The sequence below is a fragment of the Hypanus sabinus genome, chromosome 10 (assembly GCF_030144855.1).
Source record: "Hypanus sabinus isolate sHypSab1 chromosome 10, sHypSab1.hap1, whole genome shotgun sequence".
Classification (NCBI taxonomy): Eukaryota; Metazoa; Chordata; class Chondrichthyes; order Myliobatiformes; family Dasyatidae; genus Hypanus; species Hypanus sabinus.
This window is the reverse complement of record NC_082715.1, coordinates 117,042,745-117,059,249: the sequence shown is the minus strand read 5'-3', so window position 1 is coordinate 117,059,249 and position 16,505 is coordinate 117,042,745. Positions and strand designations below refer to the sequence as shown.

At 39.8% G+C, this 16,505-nt stretch overlaps 1 protein-coding gene across 3 annotated transcripts in view; it reads left to right on the top strand.

Annotated features, from left to right (window-relative positions):
• Positions 1-524: 524 nt before the first annotated feature.
• Positions 525-16,505, top strand: part of rsph9 (radial spoke head component 9) — a 55,305-nt gene continuing 39,324 nt past the window's right edge. For all 3 annotated transcript variants that reach the window (XR_009514454.1, XM_059982748.1, XM_059982746.1), the window contains exons 1-3: positions 525-812; positions 9,483-9,642; positions 12,004-12,127. Coding sequence is in view for 2 of the 3 variants with exons in the window: in XM_059982748.1 (XP_059838731.1) it covers positions 586-812; positions 9,483-9,642; positions 12,004-12,127 (511 nt within the window). In the remaining variant the exon portion in view is untranslated. The remainder of the gene's footprint in view (positions 813-9,482; positions 9,643-12,003; positions 12,128-16,505) is intronic.

Sequence of the window (16,505 nt, the reverse complement as noted above, 5' to 3'; positions counted from 1 at the left end):
AGTCTAGAACTAGAGGGCACAGGTTTAATGTGCTTGGGGGGAAGGAATTTAAAGGGGCAAATTTTCTCACTCAGAGAGTGGTGGTTATATAGAAAGGATGAGTGGTTAAGACAGATACAGTTACAGTGTTTAATAGATATGGGCAAATGAGACTAACTGGGGAGGACTCCTTAGTGGACATGGAGAAGATGGGCTAAAAGAGTTCATTGTTATGATTCTATGAAATTAAAATAAAACTGGAAAACGAATGATCTAAAAGTGTTTATCTAAATGTTGAGTAGTAAGATTTAAGGGAACGGAAAATTACGTTCAACCGGGATTATGAAGCAAAGTGACAAAAACCGAGCAGGCGAAAATAAAAGTTCAAATAAAAGTTTTAACTTTACAAAATACTGGACAATTTCTCAATATAACGAGAAGAATTTGGCAGGAAAAAAAATGGAAATACGAATTATTTCACGGGCCTGATCGCTCATCCTGCCTGACAACAGTAACCAAGGAAGCGACGCCAGAGCGGAGCAGCGGTTGCCCCGGTAACCAGGCCTGGGACGCGACAGTAAATTGGAGCCTCGGAGCGACGCGGTCATGCAGGCCGACAACCTGCAGCAGCACCTGGACTATGTATCAAGTCAGGGGCTAGTACTGAGCCCCGAGCATAAGGCCGCACTACAGGTCTCGCTGGAGCTTGTCCGCAGAAACTACAAGTTCCACCAGGTTTACTTCTGGGGCAAGGTGCTGGGCCTGAGCGCCGACTACTTCATCATACAAGGCGTCGATCGGGACGAGCTTAAGAGCAGGAAGACCCTTTATAGGTAATCAGAGGGGGAGGAATAAGGATTGTGGGTGGGGTGACGGGGGAGAACGGTGGATGGGGCTGGGATGGGATGATGGTTGACCATGGGGAATGATGGGGATGGGGTGTGAAGACGGTGGCTGGTGCATGGGTGGGATCTGAACACAGTGGCAGGATGCAGAATGTGGGGATGAGGTGGGAATGATGTCTGAAGGACAGTGGATGGGGTGGTTGAGAACATTGAATGGAGCAGCTCTGAACTTCAAAGCTGATTGATGAAATTATCTGTGTGACAACAACACAGACCATTAAACTAGTTAATGGGGAAGGGTGACATTACACCAGGCATCTGGAGTGCTGGAGACAGCAATACTGTTCTTTGAATGAGGTAGTGATGGAGGGTGATACTAAGCCAGGTAACTAGTTGGCTGGCTTGTCACCTGGCATCTCTGCCTTGCTGTGGTGTAACAGTTTGCATCTTTGAATTATTGCCCAGGATATGTGCTGGTAGGGGGGTTTCATCAGATTGGTCTGTGGAATAGGAGATGCAGATAAAATAAATACCCCAATCCTCCAAGTTGGGGGTTAAACACAGATCTACTACCCTGTCCTATAAAAAGAAAAGTTGCAGTGGAAATGGGAGGGGAATAGACAGTTGTGGCAGATTTCTCCACTGTTTTCACCACAACTTATTGATTACCTTCAGGAGGGACATTGGTGACTACCAGTAGCAAATGCTGAAAGGGAGCCACAAGCAACAAATGCACAACAAAAACAAAAACAATATTTTTTTAAGATGAATGAACAAAGTACAAAACAGGAAAGGCAGCTTAGGTCACAACATAATTGCAGCTGTCCATAAAATAGCATAAAACCATGGTAGTCATGCTGAAAAAACTGTGGAACAATTGGAACAACCAACAATCTGCTGGATGAACTCAGCAGTTTTGTGTTGTGGGGGGAGGAAATTATTAAGACTTTTAGTTGAAGCCCTGCATCAGTTTCTCCATAGAACTATCAAAAGTCATATCAGAAGCAAGACAGAAGATCGTCACTGCTGCCACAGTGACATGGGTATATATTAGGTAGTTGGTATTATTCCAGGTGAACAGTTTATAACCTTCACCTCAGTCCAACTAATGGTTGGCCTTGTGTAGTTATTAACATCAACGTTGACCAATAAAACAAGTAACTGGAGGGACACAGTCACTTTGACCTTAAACCATATTACTTTGAGGTGAGGCAGTGGTTGTGGCGTTAGACATAGCAACATTATCCATTAAACCAGCTAAATCAGGCTGGGAGGTTGCACACAGGCCATTAAACAAGGTGATCAGATGTCGATAATAGCACTGGTTATTAACCTGATGGTAAGATATGATTGATATCAAGACTGGTAGTGGCATCACAATGCATTGGAAAATCCAGTATGAAAGGTGGCAGGAGATACAGTAGAGACAGAATTACAAAACCAAAGCTATAAAAGATGGGGGCCAGAATAGGCCAATAACACTTTTGAATATGTTCCCTTATTCAGTAAAATCTTGGCTGCTCACATCACATTCACAAAAGACATTTGCTCACACTAAATCTCCACCTTGACCATATTTAAGAAAACACACACCTCTGCAGCTCCTTAAGGTAAAGAATTCCAAATGTTCACAATTCTTTAAGTGAAGAAATTCCTTCCTCACTTCATTATTCTGAAATTAATCCCCTAGTTCCAGCAACCTGCTCATTGTATCTACCCCATTAGAGGCTTGTGTTTCAATAAGATCACCTCTCATTTTTCTATACACCAATAATTAAGGCTCAATCTGGTCAATATTTCTTCTTGCATTGTTCATCCATTTCCAGGAACCAACCTAGAATCAGAACCTTTTCTGCACTCTAAACTATAAGGCCATAAGACATAGGAGCATAAATAGGCCATTCAGCCCATCAAGTCTGCTCTGCCTTTCCATCATGGCTAATCCTGGATCCCACTCAACCCCATACACCTGCGTCCTTGCCACATCCTTTGATGCCCTGACCGATCAGGAAATGATTACTTTCCACCTTAAATATACGCACAGACTTGGCTTCCACCACAGTTTGTGGGAGAGCATTCCAGAGATTCATTACGCTCTGGCTAAAAAAATTCCTCCTTGCCTCTGTTCTGAAGGGTCATCCCTAAATCTTGAGGCTGCGCCCTCTAATTCTGGATACTCCCACCAGAGGAAATATGCTCTCCACAGCCACCCAATCAAATCCTTTCAACATTTGGTAGGTTACAATGAGCTCTGAGTACAGGCCCAAAAGCTGCCAAACGCTCCTCATATGTTAACCCCTTCATTCTTGGAATCATGCCAATGTTGCATTTGCCTTCTTTCACCTTCTGGGAGTCTTGCATGAGGGATCCTAAGTACCTCTGCATCTCTGATGTTTGAACCTTCTCCCCATTTAGATAATAGTCTGCGCTATTGTGCCTATACCAAAATGCATTATCATGAATTTCCCAACCATCTGCCACTTTTTTGCCCATTCTTCCATTTGTCTAAGACCTACTCCAATCGTATTGCTTCCTCAGCACTACCTACCCCTCCACCTATCTTTGTATCATCTGCAAACTTTGCCAGAAAGACATCAATTTCATTATCTTAATCATTGACAAAAAATGTGAAAAGCAGCAATCCCAATACTGACCCCTGAGGAACATCACTAGTCACCAGCAGCCAACCAGAAAAGGCCCCTTTTATTCCCACTCACTGCCTCCTGCCTGTCAGCCATTCTGTTATCCATGCCACTATCTTTCCTGTAACACCATAGGATTTTATCTTGACAAGCAGCCTCAAGTGTGGCACCTTATCAAATGCCTTCTGAAAATCCAAGTAAATGACATCCACTGCCTCTTCTTTGTCCACCCTGCTTGTTACTTCCTCGAAGAACTCTTGATTTGTCAGACAAGATTTCCCTGCATAGAAACCTTGTTGACTAACTTATTTTATCATTAGTCTCCAAGTACCTTGAAAGCTCATCCTAATAATAGACTCCACCATTTTCCCAACCACTGAGGTTAGGCTAACTGGCCTATAATTTCTTTTCTTTTGCCTTCCTCCTTCTTAAAGAGTGGAGTGACATTTGCAAACTTTCAGTCCTCTGGAACCATGCCAGAATCAAGTGATTCTTAAAGGGCATGACCAATGCATCTGTTATCTCTTCAGCAACCTCTTTCAGGCTGGGATGTAGTCCATCTGACCCAGGTGACTTAAGACCTTTAAATTTCTCTAGCACTTTCTCCTTTGTAATAGAAACGGCATTCACTCCTGCTTCCTAACACTCACGGACTTCTGGCACACTGCTAGTGTCTTCCACAGTGAAGACAGATGCAAAGTACCCATTAAGTTTATCTGCCATTTCTTTGTTTCCCATTATGATCTCACCAGCATCATTTTCCAGTAGTCCAATATCATCTCTCACCTCCCTTTTACTCTTTATATAACTGAAAAAAAAAACTATTGGTATCCAGCTTTATATTATTGGCTAGTCTGCCCTCATATTTCATCTTTTCCCTACTTATAGCTTTTTAAGTTGCATTTTGTTGGATTTTAAAAGCTTCTCAATCATCCAACTTCCCAATCACTTTTTCTACCTTATATGCCCTTTCCTTGGCTTTTATGCAGTCCTTAAGCTCCTTTGTCAGGTACAGTTGCCTACTCCTGCCATTTGATATGTCCTCTGTGGGACATATTTATCCTGCACCTTGTGAACTATTTCCAGAAATTTTAGCCATCTCTTCTCTGCCGTCATCCCTGCCAGTATCCTCCTCCAATCTACCTGGGCAAGCTTTTCTCTCATGCCTCTGTAATTCCCTTTAATCCATTGTGATACTGAATCATGTGACTTATGCTTCTCCCTCTCAAACTGCAGGATGAATTCAATCATATTATGATCACTGCCTCCTAAGGGTTCCTTTACATAAGCTCTCTAATAAGTTCTGGGTTATTACACAACACCCAATTGAAGTTAGCTTTACCCCAAGTAAGGCTCAAGCACAAGCTGCTCTAAAAAGCCATCTCATAGGTATTCAAAAAAAATTCCTTATCTTGCGATTCAATACCAACCCAATTTTCCCAATCTCCTTGCATATTGAAATCCCCCAGTACAATTGAGTCGTTATCCTTATTACATGCCTTTTCCAGCTCCCTTTGCAATCTCAAACCCACATTTTGGCTACTATTTGGTCCTATATATGATTCCCATAATTTTTTTTACCCTTGCAGTTTCTGAACTCCACCCACAAAGATTCGACATTCTCTGACCCTATGCCCCTCTTTCTAAAGATGTAATTCCATCTCTTACCAACAGAGCCACACCACCGCCTATGCCTTCCTGCCTGTCCTTTTGATCCCTTGATGTTAAGCTCTCAACTATGGCCTTCTTTCTGTGATAACTCTGATGCCCACTACGTCATACCGACCAATCTCTAATTGTACCACAAGTTTGTCCACCTTATTTTGAATGTTACATCCATCTAAACACAGCACCTTTAGTCCTCCATTATTCTCCCTTTTGAATTTTGCCTCTGTGATACAATTTAACTCTTTGCTCTGTCTGCATTTGAACCCAATCACTGGCTTGTCCTTCCTTACATTCATGTTACATCCATCATCTACTTGTAAACCGACTGACTCATCCTCAGCTCTATCCTGCCATATTAGTTTAAACCAATCCCAACAGCTCTAGTAAATCGGTCTACGAGAATATTGGTCTCCCTCAGATTCAAGTGCAACCTGTCCCTTTTGTACATGTCCCACCTGCCCCAGAAGAGGTCCCAATTATCCAGAAATCTGAATTCCTGCTCCCTGCTCTAATTATTCAGCCATGCTTTTGTTGTGGCAGCAGTCCTAAGATTAGTACCCTTAAGGTCCTGCTTCTCAGCTTCCTTCCTATATTCGTTTTTCAGGACCTCCTCCTTTTTTCTTCCTATATCGTTGGTACCAATATGTACTAAGAGTTCTGGCTGCTCACCCTCACTTTTCAGAATATTGTGGGCGTGTCCAGAAACATCTTGGCAAACTACCATCTGTGTTTCCTTTTTGCATGCACAGAATCACCTGCCTGTCCCGCTGACTATAGAGTCCCCTATTATTGCTGCCATTCTGTTCAGTTCCCTACCCTTCTCAGCCACAGGGTCAGACTCAGTGCCAGAGGCATGGCTGCTGTTGCTTCCCCCAGGTAGGTCATCGCCCCCAGCAGCACTCAAAATTGAGTACATTGTAGAGGGGGACGGCTATAGGGGTGCTCTCCACTATCTGACATTCTCCCTTCCCTCTCCTGACAGTCACCCATTTATTTGTCTGTTGTAGCCCTGGGGTGACTACCTCCCTGTAGCTCCTGCCTATCACTGCTACATTTTCCCTAACAAGCGGAAGGTCATTGAGCTGCAACTCCAGTTCCCTAACACAGTCTCTAAGGAGCTGCATCTTGATGCACCTGGTGGTGCAGATGTGGCCATCAGGGATGCTGGAAGTCTCCTGGAAAACCCATATTTGACATGCAGAGTGGAACACCGACTCTGTAGACATACCCACTATTCTCTCAAGATTCAAATAAGAAATAAGGGATGAACTTACCTACTTACCTTGCCTCCACCTGTTCTCACCGAAGCCCTGTTGAGCCAAAGCCTTACTACTCTGCCTCAGACTACTCCAATGCCAGCCGCTCCCACAATGACTTCTCTGCTCAGCGGTGCCTCTCATTTATAGAGACTGGATTTCCTGTCGAAAATCTTTGTCGGACCTGCACAGGAACCTGTTGCGTCTGCACAGTACTGCAATCAATATAGAGTGCTGCGAGGCACTCTGGATACAGTTACAGCAGCACCCTCTAAAGTTGCATCAAAATCTATTAGTATTATACTCCATATGCCTTTCAATTAAGTCCAACATTTATTAACCTTCCTAATTACTTTCCTGACCTAAATGCTATCTTCTTTTGTTTTTTTTTAACCTTTTGTACTGCAACTTTGTTTAAATAATAAGTTGTTTTTCAATATTTGAATTTTCCCACATCATAATCTGACAGCTTCTTATCCACACACATATTCTGTCTATATCTCTGTACAGTTTATTTGTGCACTCTTCATGACTTGTTTAACAGAAGCGCTCCTGTCCAGGTCCAGCAAAGATATTCGACAGTTTCAGCAGTTCCTTCTAAAGTTGCATCAAAGTTTATTAGTATTATACTCCATATGCCTTTCAATTAAGTCTGACATTTATTAACCTTCCTAATTACTTTCCTGACCTAAATGCTATCTTTTTGTGTTTTTTTAGCTTTTTGTACTGCAACTTTGTTTAAATAATAATTTGTTTTTCAATATTTGAATTTTCCCACATCATACTCAATCTGACAGCTTCCTTTCCACACACGTAATCTGTCTATATCTTTGTACAGTTTATTTGTGCTCTCTTCATGACTTGCTAAACCGCCCATCATCAGCAAACTTGTCTGCAGAATACTAGGTTCCTTGATCTAGGTCAGTAATTAAAGCTTATGAGTTTCACTTGATATCTGTAGCACCCAATCGGTTGTTAGCTGTTTACCTATCCATATTAGTATATTATCATCAACCCCATGAGTTCTTATCTCATGCAATAACCTTTTATGTAGCACCTTATCAAATAGTTTATGGAAATCCAAATATCTTGCATCAACTCGTTCCTCTTTCATCACCCTGTTTGTTATACCCAATGTCATCAAGTATATTTCCTATCATAAAAACATGTTGACTCTGCTTTATTGCCTTTTGATCTTCTAAATGCTTTACTGTCACTTCCTGAATACTATAATGGATTTTAGTACCTTTTTACTTCTTGTTTAATTTCCTTCCTCTATACCCTTTCATTATCTATTTTAATAGGGATTTTTTTTATCAAGAAGACCAAACCAAAATATATGTAGTGTACATCATCCAGTATGTTAATCAGAGTGGTAAGGGAAAGAGTGAAAAGTGAGATGGTTGTGTCGTACAAGCAATTGTGATTGGTAAAGGACAAGAGGCCAGAGGAAAGAGTTGTAGTGTTTCATGAACATGTGAAAGGGGTCACTGAGCATGGTGAAGAATCCTGCTGATAAGCACATTGTACAATCTTGACCAAGCCCAATGCACTGTCAGGAAGACTTACTCAGCCATGGTTCCAGATATTTTGTTTGTAAACAGACTTTTCAACTTGCCCTGCCTGCTTTCAAATTATCCTGTTTATTTATTTCCTGTTGCATTCTTCCTTCCAATAGGAGATATTTCACATTGCTCCACATTAAATCTAATCTGTGGTTGCCCAATTCACCAATACGCCTATGTTCACTCTGTTTGCTACCATTCTACCTCATTCCAGAGTACTGTATCATCTGCAGGCCTATGATGCAGTGTAAGTGCATAACCAGATCATTACATTACACCAAAAAGAGGATTTGTTTTAAGAGGTGGAAGTTTATCAAAAAAGTATAAAATTGATTCAGATTCAGATTTATTTATCACATATACAGTGAAATGTGCCATTTGCGTTAACAACCAACACAACCTAAGGATATGCTGGAGGCAGACTGAAGAAATATTGATTGTTCCAAATGAGACCTACCATCAGCCCTCGCTCTTCTTTCTTCTTTCTGTTCATTCTGCATTAATTCTCCCTTTTTTTTCCCACATAGCCTCCTGCTCCCTATTCTATACACCACCACCTCATTCTTGGCTCCTGCCATCATGCCTTTGTCTGCTTTTTCCTTTTCACCAACAATCCTCAGCTTCTATCCATGCTAGAAAACTTCACATTGATTTTGACTATTATGCATAATATGAGACTCCAGTGATTTAATAAGAAAGTGACACTCAGTGTTGTTACTTGTACTGTTTCAAAATCTTGCATACTGTCCCACTCAGGAGTGTAGATAGATCTCACTGAAAATGTTATTTTTATTTGTAAAATTGTAGCCTCATATAAAATACCTGTGTTCATTTGATATCTTACCATTTTTTAGAATTATTTGGTACTATTTTTGTGGTTACTTTTAAGCCTTTTAATAAGGCTAATCCAGCCCCTAATCTTATCCAAAGTATACAGATAATACAATTAATTGATCCTAGCAATTTACTATTTTCCTGAGCTTAGTGCATGCATGTCTTGTAAACGATAAATGTGAAGAAATTTTCAACCAGTGGGATTGCATTGCCCAGGGCAAAGTTTCAGAATGGCAATGATTGGTGGGGAAGGGAGATGATGGATTGCTATGCAATTCTAACATGGAATATTGTGAATCCCATAAATATGTAGCAGGTCTCTTATCACCTATATAAAGGCAGTAAAAGTATTTTGAATGCAGCCTTCTTTGTGAGATCTGCCTTGTCCATAAAACTGTAAGACATAGAATTAGACTTTTCAGCCCATCAAGTCAGCTCCACCATTTGATCATGACTGATTTATTTTATCTCTTAATCTCATTCTCCTTCTCCCCATAACCTTTAACACCCATACTAATTAAGAACCTATTAACCTCCATTTTAAATATACCAAATAGCTTGGCTTCCGCAGCCATCTGTGTCAATAAGTACCACAAATTCACTACTTCTTCAGTAACGTTGTTCTTAATTAGTGACTCTGCCTCCACAATTCGATTAAAATAACATCTGTTGACTGTTTTGTTTATTTTACAGTTTTAACTGCATGGACTGGAAGCTACTTCCCCCAGCCACAGATGAAATGATAGTGAGATCCATGCTCATTAAAGGTCGCTTCATGGGTGACCCTTCTCATGAATACGAGAAAACAGTAGTTAAGAAGGTCAATGAAGAACAGACTGATCAGGACATTGAGGTAAGACTGCAGACCAGAAACAAATGTTTATAATCGATGGAAATTGCTGAAAAGTAAAGGCACTGAGGATAACAGTGGCAGAGGGATGCCACAGATTTACAAGCCAAGGATATGAAGGCTCGAATTTAGCACAGAGAAGCAGAAAAATGCTGCACAAAAGTTTGAAAGAGGGATCGCAAATGCAATAGGTAGTACAGATATAGGGTGAATCAGGTAATGAAGGGAACAAGAAAGGATAGGAAAGGTTTATGATGCATATACATAAATGTATAATGTGTGTTAAATAAGGTTGAAGAGTTATAGGTGATTGTGATGTTGTGACAACAACCAGAGACCTGGCTTTTTTTAATAGCAATTACTAAATGTTTATGGATGCCAGATGTTCAGGAAATATAAGATTGGCTGGCATAAGGGGAATACTGCAATGCTAAGTGAGAAGATTCTGTAACAATCAGAACAGAATCTATATGACTGGAGTGCATATGCAACAGAGATCTGATTACATTACTGAATGTATTTTATTGGCCACTAAAGAGAAAAAGCAATTAAAGACAATTTTACATGAAGTAACAGAGGTGAAAAGCCATAAGGGTGGTGATAATGGGCAGCTTTAACAAGACTAATGTAGATTGGAGTAGTAATAATTTTAGTGTCAATGAGGAGGAGGAACTTTTGAAATGTCCAGAAGTATTTCCGAGAACTCAAAGATTCTAGTGGAATAAGGAAGAAGACATTTTTTACTGTACCTTGCTATATGCCATAAATTGGTTTTGGGAAGTGAGATGGACCAACTCAAGAGAGTATCAGAGGTGGCGTATTTCGGAAATAGTGATCGTATTATCATAAAAGTTAGAATAGCTATGGGAAAAGGGTATGGATTACTCAAGGGTAAAATTAGAGTTACAGATAAGTGAACAAAACTAATTAAACAATGAACAGGCTCTGAAATGGATGGTCAACCATGATCATTGCAATGGTGAAATAGGCCTGATGGTCCAAGTAGCCCACACCTGCTACTATTTATTATCTTTTTAATTAGATTAGTGTGAATGAATAATATAGTTTTTTTGATAATGAAACGAGGGTCACTGAGGTCATCAGAAATTCAGAGGAAGAGTCTGCTGTCTGAAAAATTAACTCTGCTTCTCTTTCTACAGATGTTACCTGACCTGCTGTGTGCTTCCAGCATTGATTTTGCATTTATTTCAGATCTGCAGATTTTTAAAAATTTTTGTTTGATGCAGGAAATGTAGTTGATGCAATGTACAATAAATGGACTTTAAAAAAACACAAAATGAAGAGTGCAACATAATTGGTGTCATTGAGGTTGAAGTCTTGGAAAAGGAGAGACAGTATCAACAAGGGTCTATCATTGCCTAAGAAACAGGAAACTGGGTAGCAATAAATGGTTATTTTACAAATTAAACCAAGTGTGCAATGACATTCTCCAGAGATAGGTACTAGGATAACTCTGATTTTTTTTGAATCAACTTACAGTTGAAAGTACAGGGCTCATTTCCAGAATTTATAAATGACTTAAAACATTTAGTAAAGTGTAAGGTTAACAACAGATGTCTCTGTAGTCTGGCTGAGTGGAACAAGTAACAAATAAAATTTAACTTAACATTCGCAACAGATCTTTTTGGGGAAAGTAGTCTAAGTTTGGCAGCTCAGCAGTTTAGGCTATAGGTAAGGAATGTCCAAAACTGTGTGATCTTCTGCCTCATAAAATCACTGAAAGGTTTTATAGCATACAGTGAAGGCACTGGCACATTCAATTCATCAGGATTTGTGCAAAACCAGTTTGGTTGGTCCCTCTTTACTACCATATCCTCACAGCCTTTTGATTATTTTTCTTTACCTTTTATGCTGCAATTTCCCTCTTCAACTTTGCAGAAATTCACTTAAAACTCTAAATACTCAAACGCAATGAAGTTTTTCTTCTTGTCCCACTTGGTCCTTTTGTCAATCATCATCATAATTCTATGCCCTTTAGTTCTGCTGCCAGTGGGAACAGGTCCTCTGTACTCTTTGTAATACTTTTCATTATGTTAAATACTTTAAATCACTGTCCCAAGGAGGAAAACACCACCTTCTCTGGTCTGTTCACACAATTGAACTCTCCAGTGTTAGTCAAACTCTTCTGCACCTTCTCAGAGTCAATTGGTGTACTTCAAGCTATGACACATGGCTTGAGAGGTAGGCTCAGAGGGGAGAGATTGAGAAATGAGAATGAAGATTGAGCTAGTTGTTGAAGATCAGCACAGCTCAGTAAGGACAAGTTAACGACAGGCTAAAATTATAGTTGCTGATTTGGAGCTTTGAAATTATACATTTATAAATTTTTTGTTCACGTTCAAGGTAAAGGAAGAAGAACGCTTGACATCCACAATTGAACTAATAAACAGAGAAGCTGCAATCATTCCCAGGGGTGCATTTATTATGACTCCTCGAGATGAGGTCCACATGAACAGGAGCTTTGAAGGTAAAGACTCTTTTATGTTGAGGCTTCACTTGGTAGAACAAAGAAAAACACTCCATAACTTTTTATCGAGCTTCTAAATTGCAAATCTTTGCAACACAAGATGTGGGATACAAGTTGATTCGTCACCATCCACAGGCAAAAACAGAGAATATTGAATTACTCAGCAAGTGAGAAAGTGTGCTCATTTTGGTGTTATCTTGCTGGCTTCTTTCTGCAATGTCTCCAATAACTGAATACCTTTTCTCTCATAACCAGGGTTAATAACAGTACTCCAATTGTGTTTGAATTTAGATCTCCTGATGTCACATTAGCATTGCCTTGAATTTTCCTTCTGTTCTCCTGACTCTGCAGTATATGATTAAACAAACTAAAACCACTCATGCAGACTTATCATTAGTTTGATTTAGTGACTTCTGCACACAGAGTGATGCAAATTATCCAGAAAATTTCAGTCCTAGTAAATTACTTACTGTCCCTTTTAAAGGTATTTAGTCCTCAACCCTTTGCTCACATAAATGAGTAATACAACCAGAGATTTTGATCAAATTATCTGAGATTTTTTATTTGTTAACCACATGCTCCTTTTTTCACAGCAGAGCTCAAAAAAGTGAAATTATGAAGCCTGAAAACCTAGAAAATTTAAAAACTGAAATGTCAGCATTTCAAAAGTATTCACCCTCCATTTGTTCAGTACTTTAGTCTCATCTGACCACAAGCTTCTAAGTGGTGCTTTGCAAAGATGTTACGAACAAGGATATGCTTTTATTTAGCCAGAACTTCTTTCTTGCCACTCTTCCATAAAAATCCCTGTTCCGCAAGGCTTTAGAGATTATGGAGCCATGAACTTCAAATCTATTTGTAGCCTCAGGCTTTGGTCGCTCACCCAGAGTGACCGTTGGCACCATAGTGGCCTCCCTTATAAGTGCCATTCTTTTGTGGCAACTAAGTGGCCTGACCTAGACAGTGCAGCTGTGGTTTCACATTTTTTCCACTTTTTCATAATGGACTGTCCTGAACTCTGAGTTACGTTGAGTGACTTTGAGATAATCTTGTACTCTCCTCAGATTTGTGCATCTCTATTATTATTTCTCTGATTTGTTTAGAATATTCTTTTGTCTTCATTTTGGTTTGGTCTGTTGAAATTCTACCATGCTGTTGGACCTTACAGAGAGGGTGTATTTATTCTTATGAATTTATTGAAAACAGGAGATCCTCCAATTTTCTACACCAACAAGCTGGGTGAGTTGATAAGGTAATATGTTGCAAAAGAGGAAAGTTAGTTTAGTAATTACAAAGGGGATAAATATATTTTCAGCCTCACAATTTTGCTTTTTAATTTTTAATAAATTGTTGTCAGGTTTTAGAATTTTCTTTTGGTTTGACATGATGCACAATGTTTTATAGATTAGCTCAAAAATTCTACTTCAATATATTTTAATTTTAGAAAATGAGACAGTAAAATGTGAAAATAGATGTGGGGGCTGAATACTTTATCAAGTATTTAGTGAATACTTTTCAGTGTATCCATTCTGGACACTATACAGTACAACCAGACTTTTAAGGCAGTGGCATGTTTATCTATCAGCATTGGCAAAATGAGTAACAAAATTGGGGCTTCAAGTCCAACTCAAGACCTAAACCCTAAGCTCTGATAAGGTATTCTAGGGATCAGCCATTCTAGATTGGGTGTTGTGCAATGAACCGGAATGGATTAGCAAGCTTAAGGTAAAAGAACATTTAGGGATAAGTGATCATAATATGATCAAATTCACCCTGAATTTTGAGAAGGGGAAACTAAAATCAGTTGTATTACTGTTACAGTGGAGTAAAGGAAATTTCAGGGGGGATGAGAGAGGAGTTGGCCAGAATTGATTGGAAAAGACACTGGCAGGGATAACGGCAGATCAGCAATGGCTGGAATTTCTGGTAGCAATTCAGAAGCCACAGGATATATACATCCCAAAGAGGAAGAAATACTTTCAAGGCAGGATGACACAACCATGATTAACAAGAGGAGCCAAAGCCAACATAAAAGCCAAAGAGAGAGCATATAATAGAATAAAAATTAGTGGGAAGTTAGAGGATTGGGAAGCTTTGAAATACCAATGGAAGACAACTAAAATAAATAATTAAGGTAAAGCTAGAATACAAAAGTAAGGAAGCCAATAATATTAAAGAGGATACCAAAAGTTCCTTCTGATATATAAAATATAAAAGAGAGGCAAGAGTGGATATCGGAACACTGGGAAGCGATGCTGGAGAGGTAGTAATGGGGGACAAGGAAATGGTGGATGAACTGAATAAGTATTTTGCATCATGGAAAACACTAGCAGAATGGCGGATGTTCCAGGTGTCAGGGGCATAAAGTGTGTGAACTTAATAGTACTAGAGAGAAAGTTCTTGGGGTACCGAAAGGTCTGAAGGTGGTTAAGTCATCTGGACCAGTTGGTGTACACCTCAGGGTTCTAAAGAGGTGGCTGAAGAGACTGTGGAGGCATTAGTACTGATCTTTAGTAATGATCATTAAAGAAACACTAGATTCTGGAATGATTCTGGAAGACTGGAAAATAGCAAATGTCACTCCACTCCTCAAGAAGTGAGAGAGACAGAAAAAAAGAAACTATAGGCCAATTAGTCTGACCTCAGTGGTAGGGAAGATGTTGGAGTCAATTCTTAAGGATGTGGTTTCTGGGTACTTGGGGGCACATGATAAAATTGGCCATAGTCAGCCTGATTTCCTCAAGGGAAAATTTTGCCTGACAAATCTGTTGGAATTCTTTGAAGACAACAAGCAGGATAGACAAAGGAAAATCAATTGATGTGCACTTGGATTTTCAGAAGGCCTTTGACAAGGTGCCACACTTGAAGCTGCGTAACAAACTACAAGCTGCAAATATTACAGGAAAGAATCTAGCATGGATAAAGCAGTGGCTGATTGACAGGAGGCAAAGAGTGGGGATGAAGGGAGCCTTTTCTGATTAGCTGCCAATGACTAGTGGTGTTCCACAAAGGTCTGTGTTGGGATCAATTATTGTTTACTGTGCATGCCAGTGATTTAGATGATGGAACTGATGGTTTTGTTGCGAAGTTTGCTGATGACATGCAGATAGCTGGAAGGGCAGGTAGTTTTGGGGAAGCAGAGGGCTTAGATTAAGAGAATAGGCAGAGAAGTGCAGATGTAATACAGTGTCAGGAAGTGTATGGTCATGCACTTTGGTAGAAGAAATAAAAGGGTTGACTATTTTCTAACTGGAATGAAAATACAAAAATCTGAGGCACAAAAGGGATTTGGGAGTTCTTGTACAGAATTCCCTAAGGGTTAATTTGTAGGTTGCACCTGGGGCGAGGAAGGCATATGCAATGTTAGCATTCATTTCAAGAGGACTAGACTATAAAAGCAAGCATGTAATGATGAGACTTTATAAAGCACTGGTGAAGCCTCACTTGGAGTATCTGAGCTGTTTTGGGCTCCTTAGAAAAGATGTGCTGAAACTAGTGAGGGTTCAAAAGAGGTTCACAAAAATGATTCCAGAATTAAATGGCTTGGCACTTGAAGAGCATTTGATGGCTCTGGACCTGTATTCACTGGAACTTAGAAGAATAAGTGGTGACATAATTGAAACCTATGGAATGGTGAAAGGCCTTGATAGAGTGGATGTGGAGATGATGTTTCCTACGGTGGGAGAGCCTAAGACCAGAGGACTCAGCCTCAAAATAGAGGAGCACCCTTTTAGAATGGAGAGGTGGATGAATTTCTTTAGGCAGAGAGCGGTGAATCTGTGAAATTTGTTGTCGCAGCTGTGGAGGCAAAGTCTTTATGTATATCTAAGGCAGAGGTTGATAGTCAGTGATGTCAGTACATGAAGGGATACAGGGAGAAGACAGAAGATTGGGGCTGGGAGGAAAAATGGATCAAGCTTGCTGAAATGGTGAAGCAGACTTAATGGACCAAATGGTCTAATTCTCTCCTATATCTTATGGTCTTATAACACCCCTGTACAGGTACCTGAATGAATGCTACACTGAGAGAGGCACCATCTTTTGATTAAGCAACCTCCTGTTTATTTTCTCAGAAGACAGTCATATAGTATTGATCCTCTCTCAACAGATGCTGATTAACTTACTGAGTATTTCCAGCATTTTATTTTTATTTTATTTCTCTGTTTCCACTTTTTGCAGTTTTTTTTTGTATTTCTATTATCTGCTCATTTATTTCATTGCAGATTGGTTTGTGCAGCTTGTTGCCTTCATTATAGCAGTCACTGTCCTTCAAAGTATGATTCATTGCCTGTATACCTGGAAGGTGTGAAAGGCTCTTAGTAAATTGCAAGGTCCATTTTCTGTCATATAATGCCCATTTATTGGAGGAGCAACTCGT